Source organism: Macaca thibetana, chromosome 18, assembly GCF_024542745.1.
Source record: "Macaca thibetana thibetana isolate TM-01 chromosome 18, ASM2454274v1, whole genome shotgun sequence".
Lineage (NCBI taxonomy): Eukaryota > Metazoa > Chordata > Mammalia > Primates > Cercopithecidae > Macaca > Macaca thibetana.
The window spans coordinates 33,679,347-33,692,382 of record NC_065595.1 but is presented as its reverse complement, the minus strand read 5'-3'; the positions used below and the strand labels follow the sequence as shown (position 1 = coordinate 33,692,382).

The 13,036-nt window shown below is 56.0% G+C and overlaps 2 protein-coding genes and 1 pseudogene across 9 annotated transcripts in view; 1 reads left to right on the top strand and 2 right to left on the bottom strand.

The window, feature by feature from the left end:
- KATNAL2 (katanin catalytic subunit A1 like 2) overlaps window positions 1-13,036 on the top strand; it is a 138,105-nt gene that overhangs the window by 28,814 nt on the left and 96,255 nt on the right. Inside the window, exon 2 of one of the 8 annotated variants that reach the window (XM_050768161.1) lies at window positions 530-1,057. The exons of 6 other annotated variants lie outside the window; for them this stretch is intronic. In XM_050768161.1, coding sequence (XP_050624118.1) covers window positions 1,019-1,057 — 39 coding nt within the window. In that variant the 5' untranslated portion in view covers window positions 530-1,018. Of the gene's footprint in view, window positions 1-529; window positions 1,058-7,201; window positions 7,520-13,036 lie in introns of those variants that run through there. One more of the 8 variants, XM_050768168.1, reaches the window with a different exon arrangement.
- On the bottom strand, window positions 4,539-6,396 carry LOC126941503 (elongin-A3-like). The gene is made up of 2 exons (XM_050768202.1): window positions 4,854-6,396; window positions 4,539-4,706 (listed from the first exon to the last, which is right to left on the bottom strand). Exons 1-2 carry the CDS (start codon window positions 6,394-6,396, stop codon window positions 4,588-4,590), a joined length of 1,662 nt encoding a protein of 553 aa, XP_050624159.1. The 3' UTR covers window positions 4,539-4,587.
- On the bottom strand, window positions 11,015-12,868 carry LOC126941505 (elongin-A3-like; annotated as a pseudogene).

Sequence of the window (13,036 nt, the reverse complement as noted above, 5' to 3'; positions counted from 1 at the left end):
CACGGAGTCTGGGGTCGCGGGTCCTCGCTGCCCGGTTCGGGATGTGGAGTCGCAGCCTGGAGGGAGCTCGGTCCTCGGAGCAGCGGGCCACTGGTTCTGGGGCGCTGGTCCTCGCAGACCGCAGGCCTGGGGCGTGGAGTCACGGCAACCGGGAGCAAGCTCAGTCCTCGGTGCAGCCGGCCACTTGGTCTGGAGCGCCGGTCCTTGCAGACAGCTGAGCAGGCCCGCTTCTGGTCCTCGGGATGTGGAGCCACAGCCTGGAGTGACCTCTGCGGTGCGCCGTCCAAGGCCGAGTGGAGCTCCCGTGCCAGAGCCCGGCCTTATATAGCCAGCCCCAGGCCCACCCAGGGCTGAAGCCCTGACCGCCCTTGGCCCCTGGGCTACCCCGCCCCGATACGTAATCATTGCGTCAGCAACATGCGGCCAATCAGGACGGTCAGGTGGCCTGCTGTGCCCCACAAGTTGTTTAGGTTAATTTCAGCCTGGACACACCCCACTGAGTTCTACCGTTGGCCCTCCGTGTTGGCAGGTTCCACGTCTGTGGATTCCAAAAGACACATGACTGAATCTTCTTGGGAGTAAAACCGAAAATAACAACACCGCAAGACAAAATGGTAGAAAGAAGAACCCACAGAGGATAACAACCCTTTACCTAGGATTGACGTGGCGTGAGGGGACTTGCCAACATTCGTAGAAAAGTGGGATTAAGAGAGAAAAATGAAAAAGGTGTATTTTACTTCTCAACATCGGCTCCATCAAGTTCAATGCGCTTTTGGAAGCAGTGTCTTTTCCCCGCCCTCTAGCCCATCCCTCTAAAACCCCCAGGGTCCTGGGAATGTGACGATTTCCATGGAATCTTTTTTCCATCGTTAACTGAAGAAAACTGGGCGCTTTTTACAGATTTTCTAAGTCTAGGAAACAAAAAGAAGTCAGCAGGCGCCAAATCAGGACTGTAAGGTGGACGCCTCATGATTTCCCGCGGCAAGTCTTGCCCAGCTGCCCTTGTTGGGTGAAAGGCATGAGCAGGAACATTGTCGTGGTGGAGAAGAACTCTCTGGTGAGGACTGTTCTCGCTCCAGCTTTGGCGGCTGACTTTCTGAAAGCGCTCTCCTAGTGAGCAGATGTGATCACGGTTTGGCCCTCCAGAAAGTCAACCAGCCGAATCCCTCTGGCATCCCCCCCAAACGGTGGCCATGACCTCTGCTCTTGACTGCTCCTCTGTGGCTTTGAATGGAGCGCTGCCACCTCTTGGTAGCCACGGCCTCGTGCTTGGTCTTCAGGATCCTGCCGGCAGAGCCACGTTTCATCTCCTGTTAGCAGTCTTGGAAGAAACGCTTCAGGATCTTGCCCCCACCGGCTGTTTAAAATCTCCTGAGAAAGGCTTGCTCTGGCCTGCAGGTGATGTTGGTGCCACGGTTTGGGCAGCCGAATTCCACTCTAATCTTTCAGTCAGAATGAGGCAAACAGAACCATTTGAAATGTCTATGATGTCAGCTATTGTTTCTGCTGTCCATGGCGGTTTGGCTTACTTTTTAAATTCTCACATGACTTTTCTCTCTCTCTCTCTCTCTCTCTCTCTGTGTGTGTGTGAGAGAGAGAGAGAGAGAGTGTGTGTGTGTGTGTGTGTGTGTGTGTGTGTGTCTTCTAAAGAAGGAAAATGATTATAGCTTGAGAATCGGGGGATGAGGATTCAGGTGTTAAGGCTTTTTTGAGAATTACCCCTCCGTGGTATGTAGAGAAAGAGGGAAATGTGCTTGCCGTGTTTCCAGTCTTCCAGCTCCCTCACGAAGAGGACCCCAGCGCAATACTGGCAATGCTTCCAGAGCTCCCAGAATGAGGATTAGTTTGTAAATAGGTCGGAAGGGAATTGAACTACCCTGGGTCAGTGTAGTAATATACCAGCAGGATCCTTCGGTGGATTCTGAATTCTGTTTGGGGTAGGTTTATAGTTTGTGTGGGGTTTGTTTCCTTTGTGTCTTTTTTGAGAGCGAGTGTCGCGGTGGGAGCAGTGATCTGCTACGGTTTGTCACGGTCTCCAGTCATGAATGAGTTTAGTGGGTGCGGCCGCTGTTTTCAGCAGTAGCGTGATTGCGGGGGCATCGAGGAGCTAGGAGGGGCTAGAACTTGCTCCAATTGTTTCCTTGTGTTTTGAGTTGTATTTGCTTGTATCATGTTTGTTTTCCATCTTGGCAGGGGAAACGTTTTCCAGGAAGAAAGGTTGTTGCCAGTGGATTTGATTCCGAGGGACTGGGGTTTCTCGGTGGGAGTGGGGAGGGGCTGCAGGGTGATCGGTGGCTACTCCACCTCCAGAAAGAGCATGTGGCTTCTCCGCCTTGGGGAGGATGTTCTGCTGTCTTGTGAGGTTTGCAGGCCGCCTGAGATTCTCTCTTGAATTGCTGTCGAGAAATAGAGACTGGCATTGTCTCCGGCCCTTGCTGGGGGAGCTTTTCCGAGTTTTTGTTTTTAATTTTGAGACGGAGTTTTGCTTTTGTTGTCCAGGCTGGAGTGCAATGGTGGGATCTGGGCTCACTGCAGACTCCGCCTCCCGGGTTCAAGTGATTCTCCTGTCTCAGCCTCCTGAGTAGCTGGGATTACAGGCGCTCGCCGGCAAGCCTGAGCGCGTTTGGTATTTGTAGTAGAGACGGGATTTCCTCATATTGGTCAGGCTGGTCTCCAACTCCTGACCTCAGGTGACCCGCTGGCCGCGACCTCCCAAAGCGATGGGATTACAGGCGTGGGTCACCGTGCCCGGACTTGTCTGAGTTTTACACCGTCGCTGATTGGATCATGTCCCCTTCCCCGGAACGAATGCTTTTCTGTCTTCCTTAAGGGCAGTGTCTCTGTGGCTCCCTGTCCTGTCTCCATACGTGTCCTTCAGGCTTGAAGGCCTCTTCTCACTTGCACCTGCATCCACTCAGGTGCCTGCTTCCAGAAGCTAGCTTCCCAGCACCCATTCTGCTGACAGCCCAGGGCACAGGACTTTGATCTCTTGGACTGCCCTTGCTCGGTTTTGCCTTGTGGCTTAGGTCTTTGTGTCTTTCTCTCTGCCCCTCACTATTGGTACACCCATAAGAATGAGATATACGCAAGGGGTTCTGTGTGTGTGTGTGGGGGGGGGGGGGGGGGGGGCGTGTGTGCGTGTGTGCGTGTGTGTGCGCTCGCGTGTGTCATATCTGGCACGCGGACCTGTGATTACCAGCCCGCGTGAGGCCAAGAAATGCCCTGAGTTGGAATGCAAACCTTCCCCGAAGCTTGCAGAAGCTCCTATGAGGTGAACTCCAGGTTGTTAACCTGGTCATCTCATGGTAATTAGAAAGTCTGATTGGCAGCTTTAGACTTCTTGATTCAGAACCTCAATAAGCTGATTAAGGTGTCGCCAACCTTTCATAGGGGTTCTGGGTGAAAAGATTGGGAATGATTGTATGCGGTGCTTAGTGAAACTATTTTGACTTCGCCATCGTACCAGTTATTAGCATTTATTCATGAAATCCGGTAGTTCCTTTCTTCAAAGAAATAGCGGTTTTCTTTGAGACGTGCTCTGGTTCTGTCACCCAGGCTGGAGTGCAGTGGAATGAGGAAAGGTCACGGCAACCTCCGCTCGCCCAGCTCAGTCAATCCTGCCACCTCAGTCCTTTAAGAAGCTGGGACCAGAGGACCACAGGGGCCGTGCCACCACGCCAGGCTAATTGTGGTATCATTTGTGGAGACGGGGTTTCTCCATTTGGCACAGGCTGGTCTCCACCCTGTGGGCTCAAGCCATCTGCCCTCCTCGGCCTCCCAAAGGAGGATGGCTCACGATTACAGGATCATGCCCGGCCGTTTCTTTAAAACAAAACAACAGCAACGACAACCACAAAACATTTTATGGAGTGGCAGTTATCAGTGCCAACTAACAGATTGAGAGTTTGTGTCTAAGAAGTCCTCATGTGCTCGCTGATTTCAAAAGAAAGGAAAAACGGAAATCTCACATGTGGTACCTAGTTTATGATTGCAACTAGGTCGTTAATTAGAAAAAGATCAGTGGCCGGGCGCGGTGGCTCACGCCTGTAATCCCAGCACCTTGGGAGGCCGAGGCGGGCGGATCACGAGGTCAGGAGATCGAGACCATCCTGGCTCACACGGTGAAACCCCGTCTCTACTAAAAAATACAAAAACTTCGCGGGGCGTGGTGGTGCACGCCTGTAGTCCCAGCTACGGGGAGGCTGAGGCAGGGGAATGGCGTGAACCCGGGAGGCAGAGCTTGCAGTGAGCTGAGACGGCACCACTGTACTCCAGCCTGGGCGACAGAGCGAGACTCCGTCTCAAAACAACAAAAAACAAAAAACGATCAGTGAACAGCCAAAGTAGAGTTGACCCGAATGCGTTCCCATCTTCTGAATTCTGAGGTGGCCTCCAAGCAGGGAGGCAGTGGCTGGGTGTGGGAGGCAAAATCACAGGGCCAGCACTTGACACCTGCAGAATGCAGAGGCTCAACTTTGCACCAAGCCAAAGGTTCTGGTGTCCACTGGAAGTTTCTTTCCCCAACCCGCATTGACTTTGCATTGTTCCTCCTCCCCCCAGATTTTAACCCTAAGGCAAGTCCTGAGTTTATCTTCGGGAGAATCTCCTCTTGTAGTCTCGAATTGCCTTGGCCATCAGCGGGGCCACTTTCTTGGCAGCCGGTTTCCGGGTTTTGGCGGCGGGCGCCGGGCGCTCATTGCTGCTGCTCAGGCAGGGGTTGGCCCTCTTCTCAGGGAGCCGGTGAAGGACGCTGCTGCTGCTGCTGCTGCTGCTGCTGCTGCTGCTGCTGCTGCTGCTGCTGCTGCTGCTGCTGCTGCTGCTGCTGCTGCCACTGCTTCCGCCGTGGCCGCCGTCCCCGCCGCCCACCAGGCCGCCACCGCCCCTATCGCCACCGCCCACGCCGCCCCGGCTGGAGGGAACGTGGCTGCTGCCCGCGGCTTTGGGGGCTGGCTTGATCTCTCCCTCTTCGGGGTCAGCGGCTCCTGCAGACTTCTCTTGCCTCCTTGAAGCATCATAAGGCGTCTTGGCCCCAGAGTTGAAACAGATCATCTTTGTCTGTCGGGGGATGGGTTTGTTTTCACGTGCAGATCGGATTTTCGTGGTGACTGCTCGCAGCCGCTGCTCTCGGGAGTCCCGAAGCCGCAGATACAGCTCCCGCCAAGACTCGTGCTCCTGTGGCTTTTCTTCCTTGAAGTCCTGGAGACAATGAATCCTCCATAATTCATCTGTGTCCCCAGCGAGTGCGTGATTGTATTTCTCTCTGCGATACAGCTGATCAGGCGTCCACCCTTCCGGAAGGGGTTCAAGAACCGAGTAGGGGACCCCTCCCACGTCGCCGAGGGCGTCCGGATTGTGTCTAAGCCCCCGGATGCACTGCTGGCGCAGCGTCAGCACCTGGGGCTGGCAGGCAGGCCTGGAGCCCGAGTACACCTGTATCTTAGCATTCACTCTGTGTCCAGTGAAGGCGGCTTCCTCCTGGAACGTTGGTGCGGAGAGTGCTTCTGGCTTTTCCTGGGAGGTCATGGCCTCAAAAGCGGAAAGTAGATCGTAGTTGGCCTGCATCCAGGCCTCTGAGGGGTCCCAGAGCTCTGAGAAGGCATGGCTGGGCACCGTTTTCGGCCCCGCAGAATCAGCGCCGGCCACCTGCAGCCTCTCTGACTGGCTTTCCTGGACAGGAGGCAATTTCTGCGCGGAAGCCCAGCGGGACGATTTGTGCCCCTTGCTGTGGCTCACAAGCGCTTCCCCCTGGGGTTGGCCCTGGCAGCCCTGACCCAGCGGAGGCCCGCCCTGAGCGGCGGCGTGAGCGTGGCCTCTTCCGGGTTGCTTCCCGGGCACAGCCGGCTCAGGGCCCTCGGGCGTCGGGAGGGGAGCGGTGTGCAATGGAGGGGCCCCATGGGGGCCTGAATCAGCTGGGGCCCTTCTGGGGCGCTTTCTCTGGGCTCTGTGCTCGCGACTGGGAGACCTTCGGTGAGGTCTCTGGAGCCCCGGAGGTGTTCTGTGTGCTGTCCGTCTGTGCTCAGGACTGTCAGGTGGGCTCCTGGGGACCGTCCCGTTCTCTGGGAAGCCCCAGGCCTTTTCCTGGTCCTGAAGAGCCTCCCCATAGCGCTTTCGGGAAGCGCTCTCCTCGGGGTCCTGTGCATCAGGCCCGGTGTTTGGGTCCACAAGCACCAGCTTCTTCCACCGGGCCGCTAAGTCTCTGGCAAAGTCGCCCACGTGCTGGTGCTTCCGCAGGCGCTTCACCGTCTTTCTGATTCCAGTCTCCGCCAGGATGTCTGCCGTCATGGGCAAGGCGGAGAGTTTCTGCAAATATTTCTCTAGCTTTTTCGGGTCCGTCTTAGTGGCCAGACGCACCTGCAGCTTCTCCACTGCGTGCAGCGTAGTGGACCCTGCCGCCATCTCAGCAGAGCTGTGCAGGCCTGGCTGTCCCGGCGGTCGCGGCTCTGTCCTGGGGGCGGCAGGACACGGAGTCTGGGGTCGCGGGTCCTCGCTGCCCGGTTCGGGATGTGGAGTCGCAGCCTGGAGGGAGCTCGGTCCTCGGAGCAGCGGGCCACTGGTTCTGGGGCGCTGGTCCTCGCAGACCGCAGGCCTGGGGCGTGGAGTCACGGCAACCGGGAGCAAGCTCAGTCCTCGGTGCAGCCGGCCACTTGGTCTGGAGCGCCGGTCCTTGCAGACAGCTGAGCAGGCCCGCTTCTGGTCCTCGGGATGTGGAGCCACAGCCTGGAGTGACCTCTGCGGTGCGCCGTCCAAGGCCGAGTGGAGCTCCCGTGCCAGAGCCCGGCCTTATATAGCCAGCCCCAGGCCCACCCAGGGCTGAAGCCCTGACCGCCCTTGGCCCCTGGGCTACCCCGCCCCGATACGTAATCATTGCGTCAGCAAACATGCGGCCAATCAGGACGGTCAGGTGGCCTGCTGTGCCCCACAAGTTGTTTAGGTTAATTTCAGCCTGGACACACCCCACTGAGTTCTACCGTTGGCCCTCCGTGTTGGCAGGTTCCACGTCTGTGGATTCCAAAAGACACATGACTGAATCTTCTTGGGAGTAAAACCGAAAATAACAACACCGCAAGACAAAATGGTAGAAAGAAGAACCCACAGAGGATAACAACCCTTTACCTAGGATTGACGTGGCGTGAGGGGACTTGCCAACATTCGTAGAAAAGTGGGATTAAGAGAGAAAAATGAAAAAGGTGTATTTTTACTTCTCAACATCGGCTCCATCAAGTTCAATGCGCTTTTGGAAGCAGTGTCTTTTCCCCGCCCTCTAGCCCATCCCTCTAAAACCCCCAGGGTCCTGGGAATGTGACGATTTCCATGGAATCTTTTTTCCATCGTTAACTGAAGAAAACTGGGCGCTTTTTACAGATTTTCTAAGTCTAGGAAACAAAAAGAAGTCAGCAGGCGCCAAATCAGGACTGTAAGGTGGACGCCTCATGATTTCCCGCGGCAAGTCTTGCCCAGCTGCCCTTGTTGGGTGAAAGGCATGAGCAGGAACATTGTCGTGGTGGAGAAGAACTCTCTGGTGAGGACTGTTCTCGCTCCAGCTTTGGCGGCTGACTTTCTGAAAGCGCTCTCCTAGTGAGCAGATGTGATCACGGTTTGGCCCTCCAGAAAGTCAACCAGCCGAATCCCTCTGGCATCCCCCCCAAACGGTGGCCATGACCTCTGCTCTTGACTGCTCCTCTGTGGCTTTGAATGGAGCGCGCTGCCACCTCTTGGTAGCCACGGCCTCGTGCTTGGTCTTCAGGATCCTGCCGGCAGAGCCACGTTTCATCTCCTGTTAGCAGTCTTGGAAGAAACGCTTCAGGATCTTGCCCCCACCGGCTGTTTAAAATCTCCTGAGAAAGGCTTGCTCTGGCCTGCAGGTGATGTTGGTGCCACGGTTTGGGCAGCCGAATTCCACTCTAATCTTTCAGTCAGAATGAGGCAAACAGAACCATTTGAAATGTCTATGATGTCAGCTATTGTTTCTGCTGTCCATGGCGGTTTGGCTTACTTTTTAAATTCTCACATGACTTTTTTTCTCTCTCTCTCTCTCTCTCTCTGTGTGTGTGTGTGTGAGAGAGAGAGAGAGAGTGTGTGTGTGTGTGTGTGTGTGTGTGTGTGTGTGTGTGTCTTCTAAAGAAGGAAAATGATTATAGCTTGAGAATCGGGGGATGAGGATTCAGGTGTTAAGGCTTTTTTGAGAATTACCCCTCCGTGGTATGTAGAGAAAGAGGGAAATGTGCTTGCCGTGTTTCCAGTCTTCCAGCTCCCTCACGAAGAGGACCCCAGCGCAATACTGGCAATGCTTCCAGAGCTCCCAGAATGAGGATTAGTTTGTAAATAGGTCGGAAGGGAATTGAACTACCCTGGGTCAGTGTAGTAATATACCAGCAGGATCCTTCGGTGGATTCTGAATTCTGTTTGGGGTAGGTTTATAGTTTGTGTGGGGTTTGTTTCCTTTGTGTCTTTTTGAGAGCGAGTGTCGCGGTGGGAGCAGTGATCTGCTACGGTTTGTCACGGTCTCCAGTCATGAATGAGTTTAGTGGGTGCGGCCGCTGTTTTCAGCAGTAGCGTGATTGTGGGGGCATCGAGGAGCTAGGAGGGGCTAGAACTTGCTCCAATTGTTTCCTTGTGTTTTGAGTTGTATTTGCTTGTATCATGTTTGTTTTCCATCTTGGCAGGGGAAACGTTTTCCAGGAAGAAAGGTTGTTGCCAGTGGATTTGATTCCGAGGGACTGGGGTTTCTCGGTGGGAGTGGGGAGGGGCTGCAGGGTGATCGGTGGCTACTCCACCTCCAGAAAGAGCATGTGGCTTCTCCGCCTTGGGGAGGATGTTCTGCTGTCTTGTGAGGTTTGCAGGCCGCCTGAGATTCTCTCTTGAATTGCTGTCGAGAAATAGAGACTGGCATTGTCTCCGGCCCTTGCTGGGGGAGCTTTTCCGAGTTTTTGTTTTTAATTTTGAGACGGAGTTTTGCTTTTGTTGTCCAGGCTGGAGTGCAATGGTGGGATCTGGGCTCACTGCAGACTCCGCCTCCCGGGTTCAAGTGATTCTCCTGTCTCAGCCTCCTGAGTAGCTGGGATTACAGGCGCTCGCCGGCAAGCCTGAGCGCGTTTGGTATTTGTAGTAGAGACGGGATTTCCTCATATTGGTCAGGCTGGTCTCCAACTCCTGACCTCAGGTGACCCGCTGGCCGCGACCTCCCAAAGCGATGGGATTACAGGCGTGGGTCACCGTGCCCGGACTTGTCTGAGTTTTACACCGTCGCTGATTGGATCATGTCCCCTTCCCCGGAACGAATGCTTTTCTGTCTTCCTTAAGGGCAGTGTCTCTGTGGCTCCCTGTCCTGTCTCCATACGTGTCCTTCAGGCTTGAAGGCTTCTTCTCACTTGCACCTGCATCCACTCAGGTGCCTGCTTCCAGAAGCTAGCTTCCCAGCACCCATTCTGCTGACAGCCCAGGGCACAGGACTTTGATCTCTTGGACTGCCCTTGCTCGGTTTTGCCTTGTGGCTTAGGTCTTTGTGTCTTTCTCTCTGCCCCTCACTATTGGTACACCCATAAGAATGAGATATACGCAAGGGGGTCTGTGTGTGTGTGTGTGGGGGGGGGGGGGGGGCGTGTGTGCGTGTGTGCGTGTGTGCGTGTGTGTGCGCTCGCGTGTGTCATATCTGGCACGCGGACCTGTGATTACCAGCCCGCGTGAGGCCAAGAAATGCCCTGAGTTGGAATGCAAACCTTCCCCGAAGCTTGCAGAAGCTCCTATGAGGTGAACTCCAGGTTGTTAACCTGGTCATCTCATGGTAATTAGAAAGTCTGATTGGCAGCTTTAGACTTCTTGATTCAGAACCTCAATAAGCTGATTAAGGTGTCGCCAACCTTTCATAGGGGTTCTGGGTGAAAAGATTGGGAATGATTGTATGCGGTGCTTAGTGAAACTATTTTGACTTCGCCATCGTACCAGTTATTAGCATTTATTCATGAAATCCGGTAGTTCCTTTCTTCAAAGAAATAGCGGTTTTCTTTGAGACGTGCTCTGGTTCTGTCACCCAGGCTGGAGTGCAGTGGAATGAGGAAAGGTCACGGCAACCTCCGCTCGCCCAGCTCAGTCAATCCTGCCACCTCAGTCCTTTAAGAAGCTGGGACCAGAGGACCACAGGGGCCGTGCCACCACGCCAGGCTAATTGTGGTATCATTTGTGGAGACGGGGTTTCTCCATTTGGCACAGGCTGGTCTCCACCCTGTGGGCTCAAGCCATCTGCCCTCCTCGGCCTCCCAAAGGAGGATGGCTCACGATTACAGGATCATGCCCGGCCGTTTCTTTAAAACAAAACAACAGCAACGACAACCACAAAACATTTTATGGAGTGGCAGTTATCAGTGCCAACTAACAGATTGAGAGTTTGTGTCTAAGAAGTCCTCATGTGCTCGCTGATTTCAAAAGAAAGGAAAAACGGAAATCTCACATGTGGTACCTAGTTTATGATTGCAACTAGGTCGTTAATTAGAAAAAGATCAGTGGCCGGGCGCGGTGGCTCACGCCTGTAATCCCAGCACCTTGGGAGGCCGAGGCGGGCGGATCACGAGGTCAGGAGATCGAGACCATCCTGGCTCACACGGTGAAACCCCGTCTCTACTAAAAAATACAAAAACTTCGCGGGGCGTGGTGGTGCACGCCTGTAGTCCCAGCTACGGGGAGGCTGAGGCAGGGGAATGGCGTGAACCCGGGAGGCAGAGCTTGCAGTGAGCTGAGACGGCACCACTGTACTCCAGCCTGGGCGACAGAGCGAGACTCCGTCTCAAAACAACAAAAAACAAAAAACGATCAGTGAACAGCCAAAGTAGAGTTGACCCGAATGCGTTCCCATCTTCTGAATTCTGAGGTGGCCTCCAAGCAGGGAGGCAGTGGCTGGGTGTGGGAGGCAAAATCACAGGGCCAGCACTTGACACCTGCAGAATGCAGAGGCTCAACTTTGCACCAAGCCAAAGGTTCTGGTGTCCACTGGAAGTTTCTTTCCCCAACCCGCATTGACTTTGCATTGTTCCTCCTCCCCCCAGATTTTAACCCTAAGGCAAGTCCTGAGTTTATCTTCGGGAGAATCTCCTCTTGTAGTCTCGAATTGCCTTGGCCATCAGCGGGGCCACTTTCTTGGCAGCCGGTTTCCGGGTTTTGGCGGCGGGCGCCGGGCGCTCATTGCTGCTGCTCAGGCAGGGTTGGCCCTCTTCTCAGGGAGCCGGTGAAGGACGCTGACGCTGCTGCTGCTGCTGCTGCTGCTCTGCTGCTGCTGCTGCTGCTGCTGCTGCTGCTGCTGCTGCTGCTGCTGCCACCGCTTCCGCCGAGGCCGCCGTCCCCGCCGCCCACCAGGCCGCCACCGCCCCTATCGCCACCGCCCACGCCGCCCCGGCTGGAGGGAACGTGGCTGCTGCCCGCGGCTTTGGGGGCTGGCTTGATCTCTCCCTCTTCGGGGTCAGCGGCTCCTGCAGACTTCTCTTGCCTCCTTGAAGCATCATAAGGCGTCTTGGCCCCAGAGTTGAAACAGATCATCTTTGTCTGTCGGGGGATGGGTTTGTTTTCACGTGCAGATCGGATTTTTCGTGGTGACTGCTCGCAGCCGCTGCTCTCGGGAGTCCCGAAGCCGCAGATACAGCTCCCGCCAAGACTCGTGCTCCTGTGGCTTTTCTTCCTTGAAGTCCTGGAGACAATGAATCCTCCATAATTCATCTGTGTCCCCAGCGAGTGCGTGATTGTATTTCTCTCTGCGATACAGCTGATCAGGCGTCCACCCTTCCGGAAGGGGTTCAAGAACCGAGTAGGGGACCCCTCCCACGTCGCCGAGGGCGTCCGGATTGTGTCTAAGCCCCCGGATGCACTGCTGGCGCAGCGTCAGCACCTGGGGCTGGCAGGCAGGCCTGGAGCCCGAGTACACCTGTATCTTAGCATTCACTCTGTGTCCAGTGAAGGCGGCTTCCTCCTGGAACGTTGGTGCGGAGAGTGCTTCTGGCTTTTCCTGGGAGGTCATGGCCTCAAAAGCGGAAAGTAGATCGTAGTTGGCCTGCATCCAGGCCTCTGAGGGGTCCCAGAGCTCTGAGAAGGCATGGCTGGGCACCGTTTTCGGCCCCGCAGAATCAGCGCCGGCCACCTGCAGCCTCTCTGACTGGCTTTCCTGGACAGGAGGCAATTTCTGCGCGGAAGCCCAGCGGGACGATTTGTGCCCCTTGCTGTGGCTCACAAGCGCTTCCCCCTGGGGTTGGCCCTGGCAGCCCTGACCCAGCGGAGGCCCGCCCTGAGCGGCGTGAGCGTGGCCTCTTCCGGGTTGCTTCCCGGGCACAGCCGGCTCAGGGCCCTCGGGCGTCGGGAGGGGAGCGGTGTGCAATGGAGGGGCCCCATGGGGGCCTGAATCAGCTGGGGCCCTTCTGGGGCGCTTTCTCTGGGCTCTGTGCTCGCGACTGGGAGACCTTCGGTGAGGTCTCTGGAGCCCCGGAGGTGTTCTGTGTGCTGTCCGTCTGTGCTCAGGACTGTCAGGTGGGCTCCTGGGGACCGTCCCGTTCTCTGGGAAGCCCCAGGCCTTTTCCTGGTCCTGAAGAGCCTCCCCATAGCGCTTTCGGGAAGCGCTCTCCTCGGGGTCCTGTGCATCAGGCCCGGTGTTTGGGTCCACAAGCACCAGCTTCTTCCACCGGGCCGCTAAGTCTCTGGCAAAGTCGCCCACGTGCTGGTGCTTCCGCAGGCGCTTCACCGTCTTTCTGATTCCAGTCTCCGCCAGGATGTCTGCCGTCATGGGCAAGGCGGAGAGTTTCTGCAAATATTTCTCTAGCTTTTTCGGGTCCGTCTTAGTGGCCAGACGCACCTGCAGCTTCTCCACTGCGTGCAGCGTAGTGGACCCTGCCGCCATCTCAGCAGAGCTGTGCAGGCCTGGCTGTCCCGGCGGTCGCGGCTCTGTCCTGGGGGCGGCAGGACACGGAGTCTGGGGTCGCGGGTCCTCGCTGCCCGGTTCGGGATGTGGAGTCGCAGCCTGGAGGGAGCTCGGTCCTCGGAGCAGCGGGCCACTGGTTCTGGGGCG

Excerpts from the sequence above, each read along its gene's own strand:
- LOC126941503 (XM_050768202.1), bottom strand. The coding sequence starts at position 6,396 with ATGGCGGCAGGGTCCACTACGCTGCACGCAGTGGAGAAGCTGCAGGTG. Across the intron at positions 4,707-4,853 it reads CGGCCTGGTGGGCGGCGGGG|GCAGCAGCAATGAGCGCCCG; the intron begins ACGGCGGCCACG and ends ACCCCTGCCTGA.